Here is a 16,842-nt window from a genome sequence, read left to right on the forward strand (position 1 = left end):
ATACTTCGATTCTGAAACATGTATACTATAGCGACACTAGGGCAAATTTCACTTTTGACCATGGGTTGTCTACATTCTGGTGAAGGCTAAATGATCTTTGACCTCTGACCTTGATCTTCACTCATCCTTATTACTGACATTATCAAGCAATAAAATCAAACAATGAACAAAATAAATAAAATAGTATTAAAAATCCAACTAGGTCAGTTGTGTATCATATTCCTCAGCGCCATCTGTCAGCAACGGATAAGTAGATAACATTGAAATGGGAAAATATATGGAGTAAAAATTTCTTAACCTTCATTTGAAATCGAAAATATTTGTTATTTCCGTAAAACCGAAAGATATTTATTATTTCCTAGAGATATTTAGTTACTTCCGCTGTTATATTAAAATGATGCATAAAAATTAAATTAATTTGGAAACAATGCATAATGTAGGGCTTCATTTCGTCTCCTCTAATGAAAGCCTGTGTTTTATTCGCCATTGGAAAGAAACAACCGATTACAGTGTAGCACCATATTGACTTTATTCAGAAGTATTCGAACGACCTGAATTTTTGTCAAAAATTACGTGTCTCACTTAAAACATTATCAGAACTGCACAATGAACGGAAAGGTTGACAGCTATGTTTTCATTAATGATTTCAAAAATCAATTGTGGACTGACTCACCAGTCACATTGGTGAATTTCATCAGAAGCTGTGTTGTATCATTCGCTATAGAATATTGAAGTAATTATTTAACAAACACTTCATAAATGGTTAAAAATCAAATTTAACTATGAATTGTAATTAAAAAATTAGAAAAATATATATGTTGAACATGAGTTTTATTTTAAATACTATTATGCAAATCCTGAAAAATGGGACATCACTGAACTGCTGATTTATGTGCCAGTTGTATACTGTCAACAGCACAAGTCTGCACTGCTAAAAACATTAGAAGTTCGATCTCTGTAACACCCTTGGTGTATAATACAATAGAACTACAAGTAAACTAATTTCCACATTTCTGGTTCTTGTCAAATATCACAGTATTCTTTCCCAGTCTGTAAAAATGCATCAACAATCGAAAAAAGTGCATCTCAAATTGATGTCAAAACCATGGACTTTAAAGTAAGTACCCCAACACTATTTTCATGCTGAATCATATATGACCTGCTAAACAGGCTAGTGAACTTTTTAATGAAATATGAGGACGAGTATAAACCAGACTCTCTGTTAAAAAGAAGTGCTTGCTTATGCATGTAAGTAACGAATTGGTTAGTATGAACTGGTAGGGAGCTAGAATCTGGCAGTAAGGTACTGAGCGAGAATAAAATAGTATCTGAAAGAAAATTATTTCTTTAATGACCATAGAAGCCAGTTTTTAATTTACAAAAGCAAGTAATACTTCTTCATGTGCTAATTTTATCAAAGTTTCTGAAACAACATTTTCTGAAATTCACATTGCCAAACACCTGACACTGGAAATAATGTATAGATGTGTTGCAGCTGCCGTTGTGGCGTAGCGGTCCTAGGCACTTTATTAGTCTGGAACCGCACTGCTACAACGGTCGCAGGTTCGAATCCTGCCTCGGGGATGGATGTGTGTGCTGTCCTTAGGTTAGTTAAGTCTAAGTAGTTTTAAGTCTATGGGACTGATGACCTCAAATGTTAAGTCCCATAGCGCTTAGAGCCATCTGAACCATTATTGATGTGTTGCAGTATAGACCGTAGATCAACAGATACCAGCACTCAGAAATGCAATAATTAAGAGTAGTAAATTTACATAAACAGCTGTGAAGCAGAAATGGCAATCTTATTCTACCATAGTGCAGTAGAATATTTAAAGCAATTATTTATTCATTTTAACAATAATTTCCATAATATGCATTAACAGGTGTCTGAAACTTGAAATAATATCCACATCTGTAAATCAGATAATTACCAAAATGAGTATGTAGAAATACTAGCGAAATTTAAAAAAAAAAAAAAATTCATGTACAACTGTGAAGCAACCTGAAGGTACTGTTGCTCAATACTGCCACGGAAAGCAAAAAAATTTAGAATGTCTACGTCTGTGATCCAGACTTTTGCGTCAACAAATATCAACCACATAAAAAAGAAAATTAGTATTAAAACATTAACTTCGCATACACGACTGTGAAGCAGCCAATAGGAGTTACTATTTCGCTAACTTGCTAAAATGCGTAATCATAGAAAACAGAAAAGTTACAAAACTGTACACATCTACGAAGTAGACTGAAGACGTTATCAATCACTTTTATTAGGAACAGAAACTCAGCTAACTTAAAGACCTAGAGCACAGGGATTAAGAAATTACAGGAACAGCTCAGTTTCGGTCAGCCTCCCAGATAGTTTCTCGACAAATTCAGGCATATGCACACACACAGATATATAGTTATGCCATTATCAATATGGGACGGCGTTCTGGAACGTATGGTAACGAAATAAAACAACACAAGCCAAGATCGCTTAAAAAAAGAGTTTTATTGGATGACCGGCTTCGAAAGTGCTACGCTATCATCATCTGATCTTTTCCATGTGTGTGTATATGTTTGTGTGAGTGTGTGTGTGTGTGTGTGTGTGTGTGTGTGTGTGTGTGTGTGTGTGTGTTTTGGGGCTTACGGGCGCTCAACGTCGAGGTCATCAGCGCCCTGACAAACATTAAAAGAAACGAATATGTACAAATTAAGTAAAATGCAAGCATACACGCAAAGAAAGCGGGAAAAGGCGAAATATGCGTCTACGTGGCTGGAAGGAAGTACGCCAAACATGCGTTGTGGGCTTGACTAAACGGAGCTTATTGTAAGTCATTTCTAGCTACCCATCCTCCCACCGACGCATGATTCGTGAGCTTAACAGCGAGGTGAGTGCGTGCAGGAGGATGGCACACTGAAATACTTGCGGATCGAGACACGCCTCCTTGGCTGCGAGATCTGCCCTTTCGTTCCCAGCAATGTCGACGTGCCCTGGAACCGAGCAGGTCCCCAGTCGTTGTAGTTGGAGGAGGAGATCCTAAATGGTCTGGACTATTTTATCTGCTGGACACAAACATTGCAATGAGTGAAGGGCACTTACTGAATCGGAACAGACAAGAAATTTAAGACGGGAAGAGCGTCTCATCTGCTCCAGTGCCCGCAAGATCACAGACTATTCTGCATCAAAGACAGTAAATGCTCGAGACAGTCGGACCTTGAGGACACGATCCGGGAAAACAACAGAGCAACCAACGGAATTCCCCTGTTTCGACCCATCTGTAAAAACAGCAACATAGTCGTGTTGCTCAGATAAAATGGCAGAAAATGTTGCATTAAAAACGGAAGCAGGAGTGCAATTTCTCTTGTACCGCACCAAATCTAAAATCAGTCTGGGCCTCTCCAGTAACCAGGGTGGCAGGCAGTTTTAAAATCCTGAATTTGGAGCCGTACGAGCTTCACATCGAGGGACTCCAGCACACGTTGCACATTTATCCCAGACGGCATCGTGACTCGGGGACGGTGAGAAAAAAGACGGTTCAGAGGCGGATGAGCAACAATACGGTGGGCGGTTGAGATTGGAGCTGCAGGAAACTTACACACATGGCGCACCAGGAGGGGCTGCCGCCGGATGGTAAGTGGTGGTTCCCCGGCCTCAGCACAGGGGCTGAGTATGGGACTGGTCCGATAAGCACCCGCGGCCAGTCGAATCCCCGAATGGTGGACAGCGTCAAGGATCCGCAAATAAGAGGGCCTCGCTCACCCATACACCGTGCACCCGTAATCCAGCCGCGAACGCACAAAACCCCGATAAAACTGGAAGAGACGCTTCCTGTCCGCTCCCCAAAACCTGTGGTTGAGGCACTTGACGATGTTCAGTGCCTTCAGGGCTCTGGCTTTCAAGTCTCGCAAGTGTGGCAACCATGACTATCTGGAGTGAAAATTGAGGCCCAGAAACCGCACTGTCTCTCTAAAATGTAGGACAGTATCCCCAATATGCAAGGCAGGCAAAGTAAAGAGACGACGAGAACGATTAAAATGAACACACACGCACTTATCGGCAGAAAACTGAAAACCCGTCTTTGCAGCCCACTTCTCTAACTGCCGCCCTGTAAGTTGCAACTGATGGTTCACCGTTGCAACACTGTAGGAGGAACAGAAAACAGCAAAGTCGTCCACAAATAAGGAGCAGTGTACTGGACTCCTCACTGTAGACGTTATACTGTTGACGGCTATGGCAAAGAGGGTAACACTTAAAACACTGTCCTGGGGGATGCCATTCCCCTGCTCAAATCGATCAGACAGTGTGTGTGGCCACCTCAGATCAGAAAAAATAGCTGAGACAGAAAATACCGAATGAAAATTGGGATGTGGCCACGAAAGCCCCATTGATGCAGTTCTGTGAGAATACAGTTTCTCCAAGTAGTATCGTACGGCTTACTGATATCAAAGAGTATGCCGATACAGTAATGCTGAAGGAGGAAAGCCTGCTGAATAGCCACTTCTAGGAAGGTCAGCTTGTCGACCGTGGACCGACATTTTCGGAATCCACAACTGAGAGCGTCTAAGGAGTTGCTTGGTCTCTAAAAGTCAGATGACGGCTAACCATACGTTCCAGGGTCTTTCCTACACAGCTCGTCAAGACGATACTCCGATAACTACTGGGACATGTGCGGCCCTTTCATGGTTTGGGTTCAAAAATGGTTCAAATGGCTCTGAGCACTATGGGTCTTAACATCTATGGTCATCATTCCCCTAGAACTTAGAACTACTTAAACCTAACTAACCTAAGGACAGCACACAACACCCAGCCATCACGAGGCAGAGAAAATCCCTGACCCCGCCGGGAATCGAACCCGGGAACCCGAGCGTGGGAAGCGAGAACGCTATCGCACGACCACGAGATGCGGGCCATGGTTTGGGGAGAGGGATTAGAATTGCCTACCTCGATGAGTTGGGGAAGCCATCTGTCTGCCATATTAGATTAGAACATTCGAGGAGAATTTACTTTGACGCCGCTGACAGATGTCGAAGCATGGAGTACTGGATGTGGTCGTGTTCGGATGAAGTGTCAGAAGTCTCACTCAGTGCCGATGCGATCTCCCATATGGAAAAGCGGAGTTATAGGCCTCAGAACCGTTCGAACTAAAGTCCAAGTTTTCCCTCTCGGCAGTCGCACGGTAGCGACGAAACGCTCTAACCTGGCTTGCTTTGGCAGTAGTGTGTGCAAAATGCTCGGCCAGCTTACACCATGTTGTCCACCAGTGCTGCAAGTCGCTTCACATTGTATATACACTTCCCATTATCACGAAGATGAGAGTGCCTTAGCGTCGTGCCTCGTAAATCACGACCAGCACTTATCGCTCAGAAGTAATGGAGCTCACCATCGATCCTGTATCAGCACAATCATAGACAGTGTACGCGGCCATGTCCACCATCCACGGCAGCAGTAACATGCGGAAAGTTCAGCTCCACGGTATGGTCCATCATAGCGCAGGCAGGGCAAGGCTGCAACTCCTCAGTAGGTGAAGGCTTGGCCTGCGACATAAACTTTTATCGTATAGACATGATGAGCAAATGTATAAGCCGCGATATAACTCGAGGATCCACGAAAAAAATCACACACCACCAGATTCGTGTGAGCTGCGTGAACGCTTAAATCCCTTGCGAGTCGAAAAGGCTCCGCCATTCGAGAAGCAAAGGAAACGATAGCATCACTAGGCAAGGTGTTTCCTTAAGCACATTACTTTGATATAATCCTGCAGATGAAGTACAATATGTGGTTAAAAACAGTGAGTTTTACTTTAAAAACTATAGCGCAAAACTAGAAAACCGCGAAATAAATCAAGTACTAGTTTAATCCTGCGGCAGGCGCGCTGAAGTCAATTACTCCAGCGGGTGCGTGCTGCAGTCAGTGCCGCCTAACATCAAATATCATTTAACTGAATCTTTTTTTTATTTCTCTTGTAGCATTTATAGAAGAGCTTCTCAGCTACAAGTAAGATCGTTGTAACAACAGATTTCAGTGCTATTATAGGTCTTTATTGAAGCAAGTATTACAAAAATGTCTTGTGAAGAGAAACGGAAATATCGTATAGTCATAATAAAGAACAAGACATCCAACTAAGAAAAAAGTATCGGTAACACGTACCAAGAATCACACACTTTGTACCTCTGGAGAAGCTCTGCAGTCATTACAGGTTGCAGTGTTGTGGCTGTGTTGCTTGCAAACAGATCCTTTGTAACTGTTGCAAGTCACAGTACTTTTGTTATTTTTTTTACCACCACAAGGACAGCACCTTATACACGTTCGAACTACCTCTTGGTTACTTACGAGGATTGATCTATAGAGTGACAGAAATCTTTGGATGTCCCTTAGTAGATTAAAGAGATGAACCCCTTCTTTCAACTTTCTGTCTATTAGCGCCAAGGCCAGGTTTGTGAGGTACGTATTTCTTCTGAACCTTTTATCTGGGATATTTGCGAAGAGCAGCACTTGGGATTTAATTCCAGCAAAATTTTGAATTCCAGCAGTATCAAGATGCAGGAAAACAAGGTCAAGAGACATCTTTTCCTTGTCCACTGAGTGGGGTACACATGTAATCAACAGTATCAACTTCAGCTGAGATTGCATTGTAGTCCAGATTTACAACAGACCTTCCTGTACTAGTGCGTATTTCATCAGTTTCATGCATTGACGACAGAAAAAGCACAGCCTTGTTTCTTCTCGTTGGGCTCGAAACAAGATAGAAGTCATTTTGAAATATGAAAAGCCAGTTTTCAGTTTCTCGCGATCTCTTTGGCAAAAATTCGGGAGGAATTCCATTCTTGTTCTTTCTCAATGTCCCTATGAAGATTAGCCCATTTTCTAGAAGGTACTGTCCTAAAGGGTAAATACTATAATAGTTAGTTAATTCCTGTGAGTACCCTCCATTGTTTTAACTAATCACTTGACAATTTCCACAGGCTGGTTAGCTGCAAGATATGACCCAGGATTCTGTCTGCCACAGTATTTCCATTCGAGAAGTTTTTTGTTCTTCTGTAAGCATCAGTGGGACCCATCTCGCACAGACTTTGCGATAACCAAGATCTTTCCAAAGCATTACAGCCGACATTCGGCCTTGCACACAATTCTCTGGTCGTTATCCGCCGATTGGCGCGGACGAGTTGATCAGGACGCTCTTCATTGCTGTGCAGAATCGACCGGGCAGCGGCTTGCCATGCACGCTGTTTCCACCACCTTGAAAATGCCGCACCCATGGCCTCACACTGCCCACGTCTGTTTAACGTCTCCAGTCACCATTAGCAAGCGTCGATGCGTCGATGGATTTCAATCGGCGCAGTTTCTTCAGCAGTGAGTAATTCAGTCACACATCGCTGTTTCATATGCGTATCCATGTCAGACTCCATTTTGGAACAGTCCTGTGCTGGCACAAACTACCACAGAACAACGGAACCACCTGAAAGTGAAAGAGGAAGGTTCAAGCATTAGTACTACACCAACGGCATCTGGTGTGGACCTCCTACGTCACAACATAAAAATAGGAGGTTTTACTTTCGAAACGATCCTCGTATTCAAAGTAAAACTCATCTTAAGTAGCTGCTCATTACTAATTTATTTGTTACGTACTGCGATCAAATGTTGATTTTGAACCATTTATGGAAATATGTCACATATTCCAGTATTCCAGATTGACTGATACATAGCTTCCGATGAAATTTTCTGATACAACAAACAATTTTTGAAGTCAGTAATCAAATCGATATTTTTTACATAATTAAGGAAATACTTCAGACGTAATATTTTTGATAAATGCTTCTGACTCTTTAGAGCACAGTCAAGATTGTGCTTCATTTTCATGGGCTCTTTCATTTTAATAACAGCTTAAATACTAGCCTCTCACTGTGTTTTTACGCGATTTTGTGTAAATATCGCAGAAATAATGAAATTTTGTCCAATTTTACCAATCATTAATATTACTCTCTGATTGGTTGTAAAAGCAGTGAAACGGCATGCGGTGTAAGACCCAATTAAGCTATCTTGGATATTTTTTAATTTATGTATGGAAGCTACATTCTGATTTGATTTTCACACAATATTTCAAAAATATGCTGTGATCGGTTTGAGTGAAGAGAAGGGTGTGTGACTGTGGGGAGGGAGGAGTAATAAGCACAATTCAGCCAGTTGGATATTTAAAACCTGTTTCATTACTTTATTGCTTGATTGATGGGTTTTATTCACTGATAATGTCACTAATAAGGACATGTCAATTTCAAGGTCAAAGGCAAACGTCATTGACCCTTGCCCCTGAATACAGGCAACACAAAGGTCAAAGGCTGAATTTGTCCTAGGGTCGCCATTGTATTCCAGCTCACATTGTACGATGTAATGACATCTGTGGTAAACCATTGCTAATGTCCAACTCTATCCTTGTTGCAAGTAACCAACCGCTCCTCTCTCACACTATTGTTTTTTCAATGGGCCCCACAACCTAGATTTACAGTGGTTTACTGGTTGAAATCCCCTTTTCTAATTGATCTTCATCCTTAATTGATGATGAAAAATCGACAAAGAAGTCAGAGTGCAACGTCATCATAGGCTTAAGGTTGCTGCCGTAAGAACAGCTGTAGTTAACATATCAAGCAATATGCGAAGCGCTGAAGCACAGAATTATCGTCCCAGCCAGTTATGAATACCTCGCAGAAACTTGATGACCACGCAAAGCTTCATTCCGCATGTCAAAGCAGCGTCTGTCCGCCTATCATTCGTCCGCCTATCATTCCATTGATATCATCGTTCGACCATTTTTCCCACCTGTCCACCTCTGCTTTCAATTCCACATTCTGCAACAATTCCAGAATTGGATTCCGAGAAATTCCAGCTAAGAAACTAATTGTAAATGCTTTAAATGATCACATATCTATTTCTTATCAAAGTCAGTTCTCTCGTTGTGATTATAATATCAAGTAAGAATCATCGTAAATCTCTGTAACACCAGTTACAAAAGCAAAATTACAGAATTTCTCTAAGAATTACCAGCCTGTGTCACTTAGTAGACTCCCACAACACCTCTAGGCATAATTAGACGTTCCTAATTGCTTCACCAAAAATATTTTCTCCATCTCGAATGACAAAGTGTGACTGTAGTATGTCGCTTGCAGGTAACAATATACCACTGGGACCTCCCTCAAGCATTGCAGTACATCGGAGGCTGGTCCAACGAGTTGCTGGTCGACTACTTCGTTGAATACGCCAGGGTACTATTCGAAAACTTCGGTGACAGGGTAAGTAAATGTTTGAAAGTAGTTATAAGCTTGTCTCACATTCACGCTACCTAGGAGCATAATTATGGGTTATGGTTCCACAGGTGAAATGGTGGATCACAATCAATGCTCCAGCTGGTTTGGTAAACGGCTATGCGATGAACGAGGTCGCCCCCTCTCAGCCAGCATCGGGAATTGGCGACTACCTGGCGACTCACACCGTCATCAAAGCCCACGCGCGGGTCTGGCATCTGTACGATGAGCAGTTCAGAGCCTCGCAGAATGGTCAGTGGTTCGTGGCAGCTTGGCGAGAATTCCTTATGCTAAAAAGAGTTCAGTCAGATAAGTAGACATATTAACCAAAATACTGCGAGCTCTGCTCAGTCAATAACGGCTGAGGTCGTGACAAGTGACGTGACAAGGGACACGTGAAAGTGGATCAGAGATGACTAGGGAAACATTCGAGCGACGATATGGACTAAAAATGAAGAAATCCATTGACATAAGTGACTTGTACAAAGGACACACTGTTTTTGCCCAGTGGTTGGAAACAAACAGTTTCTAAATGGCGAATATGGTGGGCTGTGTACGTGCTACCGTCTTTAGTAGCTATGGAAAGTGGTTGACTAGTTGCATAACAGAGGGGCGTGATCTGCAGCATCATGAAGTTCACTCAGGATTGAATAGTAATATTCGTAGGTTCTCCGAAATTCTCGCGCTTTGGCAGCAACAGAAAAGTATCAAAGTTTGCCTGAGCCTCGTTCTTGCTAGCTGTGTCCACTAAACAAGGATGGAAGAGTACTTCCCGGTGGACCGTACACTACACTCCAACACGGCTCGCATCACGTCATCTAGAAATGGGTTAGCTAGGTGAGCGACGTTTAACATAGGAGTACGAAACAATTTGACTGGTTGCCGTTCAAGATAAGAGTTGCAGTCACAGCACAGTGACGCGTAAATGAAACTGGTGGACTTCAATATTAAGAATACAATCGAGCAAGGAAACTGCGATGACTCCAATATTAATAATACAATCGAGCAGGCAGTCTGATAAGTAAAACCTATCTAACGTGCTACTAGAAGTCGCAGTTAAGTGGGTCAGTTCAACTAACGTCGGGTCTTCACAGATACAGAGATCTTTCAGGCGTAAGGAGCGGACGAATTCATGCCATTCACGACAGAAAATACAATTTAGAGATTTATCTGCAGGACGCAACACACAATTAAAATCACCATCCAACAGAATACCAGGAGGATTCTTAAGCAACAGATACACAGTTTCCTCTTTAAAGAAACGCGAATGATTCACTGCGTGACCAGTGCCAGAAGGGCATATAAAAGAACCAAAGTAAGTTAAAAAGTTGACAATCTATGCCCCGCCAGAATTCAACATCTCAACTTCAGCAGTAGGAATGCCTTCGCAGAAGAATAAGGTGGTTCCCGTAGAATTCGGGTGCTACATTAAAGATCACTCGAAAACCAGGAAAGGGAAATTGCCAAAATAACTTCTTCTGTAAGAAGACTATGTTCGCACATGAACTGACGCAGTGATGTCAATCGAAATAATAATTCCATACGATTAACATTAGGAAAGGAACGTGTAGACTTGTGTCATTGATCACACCTAAACAGTGATGTACGGAACGTACCGAGCAGAAATAGGTAGACAGCTGAGAGTCAAGGTCCATTGCAGAGTCCACAGATGAATCAGGCATCGGGGGTCCGGAACCCCCATCATCGCAACCTTTTTTCTTATGTTGCTTACGTGCCACTGCACGGTCAGGTTGAACATGCTGTTTCTGTCGGCTACGTCACATGGTGGCCTCTGCCGAGAGAGGTGTAGGAGGGCTCATAGGCATAACTTGGTGCCCCTCAGAACAGGGGTCTAATAACGCAGGACCAGTCATTAAGGCGGAAGCATTCTGTCGAGATACCAATGCAACAGGTGATACTTGGTGGCACATTTTTATTCTTCTTTGGATTTGCACTAGGCGGCAACTTCAGGAAACCGTCGGCGGCTTAAGACGAAGGAGCACGAGGACATAGCGTTGTATCAGATTGTAACGGAGGACACAAAGACGAAGGGGGCTGGACTCCCCTCCTTCTCTACACACAGGCAACTCAGAAGGAGCCACTTCGCGAGCAGGAGGGATGCAGGATCGCAGCACCGAGAGGAGCAGGGGACACAATCGATGCGGAGGAGTTTTGGGCAGAAGGCACAGTCAAATCCTTACAATCTCCATCTTGAGTGCTACGTCGCTTGTTTGTCCCTGTTGCAGGTTCCATCTCTGGGGGCCATAGGATTCTGAACCTGTCATGGAGGTAAAGACGGATATTCATTTACATGATTATCAGAACTGACTTTTTCATTATGATCTGAAGCAGAAGTAGATCTCCGACGTTAGGAGTGGAAGGAACAAGATCAACAACCGTCAATTTGTGATGCTCCGCTAATGACGGCGTTAACACAAAAATCCTCCGTGGGCAATTAGACCGAACGTGGTCCAAATGGCTCGACGCTCTATGGAACTTAACATCTGAAGTCATCAGTCCCCTAGACCTAGAACTACTTAAACCTAACTAACCCAAGGACATCACACACGTCCATGCCCGAGGCATGATTCGAACCTGCGATCGTAGCAGCCCCATGGTTCAGGACTGAAGCGCCTAGAACCACTCGACCACAACGGCCTGCAGACATAACGTGTCCAGTTCCATTACAGAGGTAGCAGGTTCCCACTTGACCAGAATGCATGACACGAGCGCGGTAAATATACACCTGTAAATGTGATGGAATATTGAGTTTGACATGCATTTCCACGGAACGAATTCCACTATAACACTGTAATCTGTGTTGAGTAGACCAACGTTCACGACGGACGTTTTTCACGTTACCTTAAGTAGCCAATATGTCCTTTAGAAAGTTGTCATCAACCTCCGACGGGAGGTTGAACACTCTGACATTGATATAGTTAATTTCACCATTTACGAGTGACACCATACTAGCGGAATTATCGCGATGCTTGAACGGAACTTGAGAACCATGTCGCAACAGTAATCTTTCAACGTGAAGGGGACCCATATATTTTACGAAAACACATACTCGTCTATGTCAAAATAAGCGTTGTGGACCTGATCAGAGTTAACATGAATGATATCGACATACCAATCGTGGATTTCTAGAAAGTAAGTTCCTAAGGGGCCAGACTGCTGAGGTCATGGGTCGAATTTCTAGAGACCCGGGCTGCACGCGTCACTTTGATTCACCGAAAGTAAAGCTCACAGTACCTTTTCGTTGAGTACACGTGGAATCATGGTAGCCATAACGGAGCAGCCGACGCCGCTGCAAATAAACGAACACAGACAGACAGTAAGGCGAAGTGGAGGCGCTACGACTCACTCGGCAGATAGAACAACACTAACGAGGAAAACTCCTCACGAGCGACGCTGCGGCAGGTGAAATAAACAAGAACCTTCCCGCTCGGCGCTTGAAGCAGAACTACTACTCTGGTAGTCCCGAGAAAATCGCAAAAGAAGTTTTCGTCCAACGGGAACAATATGTATTGTTAGTTCACAGATACGCTTTTTCAGTGCTCTGGTAGTTCCGGTGTTACTTTTAATTAACGTTTACGCTCGTTCTGCTGGGCGACAGTACATAGTACTAACTAACTCGGAATTTCGGTTGATACTCTGTCGATATAAGTCGTTTGGTACAGAGCTTAAGTGTCTGACATCTGGAGGTTTGGGTGTTATCTAATATGTTGCAGTTTTCCTTCTACCAGTATCAGAATTTAACTGGAAATTTCAGCCTATGTAATTGTCGTTTGACTGCAATTTGTAGTCAGGGAGGAATCAGCATCAGAAACCCATCCTTTCCTTTCCTCTGAAAGTCAGAGTTAATCGATACGCAGACGGTAGGTATCTTTCTTGATTTAACAACGCTTATCTTATACTTTGTGTATAATGGGTAATTTAAAAAAAAGGCAAAAGTTCCCTAGTGATTCATTATACTTCTAGCAACCTAGAAGCAGAAGAGTGTCCTTGGCATTTGTGCAACAAGTCTGCTTGGAAGTTAGTGAATTCGCAGATGCCATAGACTCACTTCATACGCCCTCTACTTTCTTTAATGCATATCAGTGATATAGCCCTGAATATGAGAGACGGCTACATTTGTGTTTTCTTTTCGCACTTGACACAAGTATCATTCTCAAAGATGTGAAAAGTAACAGGTTGTGTCAATAATGTATCACGTGCTGTAACAATTTGGAGTGACTAAATTTTTCCTTGCATGCAGCAGCACTCACTGAAGACAGTTTCAGTCACGACAGTCTAGAAAAAGTGAAACGTTGTTATACAGGGCGGTCCATTGATAGTGACCGGGCCAAATATCTCACGAAGCGAAAAAAGTGGTCCAACTAAAACATTCATATTTCTTTACGTACTACAAAAAATGGTTCAAATGGCTCTGAGCACTGTGCGACTTAACTTCTGAGGTCATCAGTCCCCTAGAACTTAGAACTACTTAAACCTAACTAACCTAAGGACCTCACACATATCAATGCCCTAGGCAGGATTCGAACCTGCGACCGTAGCGGTCACGCGGTTCCAGACTGTAGCGCCTAGAACCGCTCGGCCACCCCGGCCGGCCTTACGTACTACACGAATATGTAATAAAAAATGGGTGCTCCTTTTTAAAAAAAAAAACGCAGTTGATACCTGTTTGACCTATGGCAGCGCCATCTAGCGCGCCGAGGCTCTGAGCACTATGGGACTTAACATCTATGGTCATCAGTCCCCTAGAACTACTTAAACCTGGGAACCCGGGCGTGGGAAGAGAGAACTCTACCGCACGACCACGAGATGCGGGCTAGCGCGCCGACCGTAGCGCAATTTAGTTTCCGCCTTCAAGCTAGACAAGTTTTGTTCTTTGTAGTTTTTTCGTTTGATGCTTACTTCGTGAGATATTTGGCCTGCTCACGATCAATGGAGCACCCTGCATACTAGAGGATGTAAGTGAAACTGAAAATTTAAATTTCCTTTAGTTTCTAAATTTAAATTTATATTAAGAGCTTTTGAATTATCCTTGATCAGCCGAAACATTATGGCCCCAGGCCACTGCGAGGCTGGAGCCTCCGACTCCTCAAACTCCTCTCTGGCCGGACATGGGGGTTGCACCCCTCTACCATCCTCCACACCTACAAATCCTTAATCCGTCCCATCCTCTGTTATGCGAGTCTATAAGTCCCTCCAGATCCTTGAGCGTCATGCACTCCGCCTCGCCTTCCGTATACGCCTCCCGTCCCCCACACGGATCCTCTATGATCTCATAGCTTTCCCCCATCTGCTCCTATTCCTCGAACATATCCGCATCCTCTACACCTCCCACTGCCTTGAACCACCTCACCCCCTGGTTGCTCCTCTCCTCTCCCATCCCCCCCCCTACCCTCCATCTCTACACCCTACATCTCCTTTGCCAAGGTGGCTTCCATCAACTCCCCCTCTCGGATGATGCCCTCTCTACCTCCATTTATCCCTCCTATCAACTCTGATCCTCATTTCCCCTCCTTTCCTCTGTCCTTTTCCCGGGCTCCCTCCCCCCCTTCCATCCTCTTTCTTCCCCACCTCCCCTCTCTTTGCCCCCTTCTCTCCCCCGAGTCCTTTTACATTTCCCTCCTCTGCCTCCTCTCATTCCCTCTCGCGTCTGCCCTTCTCCCCGTTTATTAGTCCTCTCCCTTCTTGGTTGCCCCCCCCCCTTCTTTTCGTTTTTTTTCCTCTCCTCCCTCCTTGTTTTTCCCCCTCCTCCAGGTCCCCCCCCCCATCTGCCTTTGGCTCGGGAGTGCCATATTTGTGCCGCCATTTTCGTGCAGTGTTTTACAGTGTGTTTTTCGAGTGAGTGTTCCGTGTTATGTCTTTTGGGAAGTGTAGCGAACAGCCATATACTGTCGCTGGGTGTGATTTTTTATCTCTTGCGAACAGAAACCAGACTGTCGCCATGTTTTTTAATTGTGTGTCTACTATGTTACTTGTCTGATTCCTGTATATTTTATCAACATTGCCAAACCCTTTCGCTATCTGTTTTAACTTTCCGAATTTTTACGCCATTTTACACTGTAAGTCACCATTTTATCGCCTGTTTTTCCTTGTTTCATTCTTCTTCCTTTTATTTAAAAAAAAAGTCCGTAGGTTGTAGAGCAGCGTACTAAGCTGCTGCCAGCCCGCCCCCTTTGGGGGGAATTGAAAATCAATAAAAAAAAAAAAAAGAAAACGAGGCTGGATGTTGCTTGGTGGCATTGCGGGAACGTGACGCGGTGAATAAAGTACACTCCTGGAAATTGAAATAAGAACACAGTGAATTCATTGTCCCAGGAAGGGGAAACTTTATTGACACATTCCTGGGGTCAGATACATCACATGATCACACTGACAGAACCACAGGCACATAGACACAGGCAACAGAGCATGCACAATGTCGGCACTAGTACAGTGTATATCCACCTTTCGCAGCAATGCAGGCTGCTATTCTCCCATGGAGACGATCGTAGAGATGCTGGATGTAGTCCTGTGGAACGGCTTGCCATGCCATTTCCACCTGGCGCCTCAGTTGGACCAGCGTTCGTGCTGGACGTGCAGACCGCGTGAGACGACGCTTCATCCAGTCCCAAACATGCTCAATGGGGGACAGATCCGGAGATCTTGCTGGCCAGGGTAGTTGACTTACACCTTCTAGAGCACGTTGGGTGGCACGGGATACATGCGGACGTGCATTGTCCTGTTGGAACAGCAAGTTCCCTTGCCGGTCTAGGAATGGTAGAACGATGGGTTCGATGACGGTTTGGATGTACCGTGCGCTATTCAGTGTCCCCTCGACGATCACCAGTGGTGTACGGCCAGTGTAGGAGATCGCTCCCCACACCATGATGCCGGATGTTGGCCCTGTGTGCCTCGGTCGTATGCAGTCCTGATTGTGGCGCTCACCTGCACGGCGCCAAACACGCATACGACCATCATTGGCACCAAGGCAGAAGCGACTCTCATCGCTGAAGACGACACGTCTCCATTCGTCCCTCCATTCACGCCTGTCGCGACACCACTGGAGGCGGGCTGCACGATGTTGGGGCGTGAGCGGAAGACGGCCTAACGGTGTGCGGGACCGTAGCCCAGCTTCATGGAGACGGTTGCGAATGGTCCTCGCCGATACCCCAGGAGCAACAGTGTCCCTAATTTGCTGGGAAGTGGCGGTGCGGTCCCCTACGGCACTGCGTAGGATCCTACGGTCTTGGCGTGCATCCGTGCGTCGCTGCGGTCCCTTCCCAGGTCGACGGTCACGTGCACCTTCCGCCGACCACTGGCGACAACATCGATGTACTGTGGAGACCTCACGCCCCACGTGTTGAGCAATTCGGCGGTACGTCCACCCGGCCTCCCGCATGCCCACTATACGCCCTCGCTCAAAGTCCGTCAACTGCACATACGGTTCACGTCCACGCTGTCGCGGCATGCTACCAGTGTTAAAGACTGCGATGGAGCTCCGTATGCCACGGCAAACTCGCTGACACTGACGGCGGTGGTGCACAAATACTGCGCAGCCAGCGCCAT

General features: G+C 44.6%; 1 protein-coding gene across 1 annotated transcript in view; it reads left to right on the forward strand.

The window, feature by feature from the left end:
- Positions 1–16,842, forward strand: part of LOC126095098 (myrosinase 1-like) — a 67,600-nt gene that overhangs the window by 15,605 nt on the left and 35,153 nt on the right. Inside the window, exons 4-5 of the mRNA XM_049909794.1 lie at positions 9,145–9,267; positions 9,351–9,531. Coding sequence (XP_049765751.1) covers positions 9,145–9,267; positions 9,351–9,531 — 304 coding nt within the window. The remainder of the gene's footprint in view (positions 1–9,144; positions 9,268–9,350; positions 9,532–16,842) is intronic.

The sequence above is a fragment of the Schistocerca cancellata genome, chromosome 8, assembly GCF_023864275.1.
Source record: "Schistocerca cancellata isolate TAMUIC-IGC-003103 chromosome 8, iqSchCanc2.1, whole genome shotgun sequence".
NCBI classification, from domain to species: domain Eukaryota; kingdom Metazoa; phylum Arthropoda; class Insecta; order Orthoptera; family Acrididae; genus Schistocerca; species Schistocerca cancellata.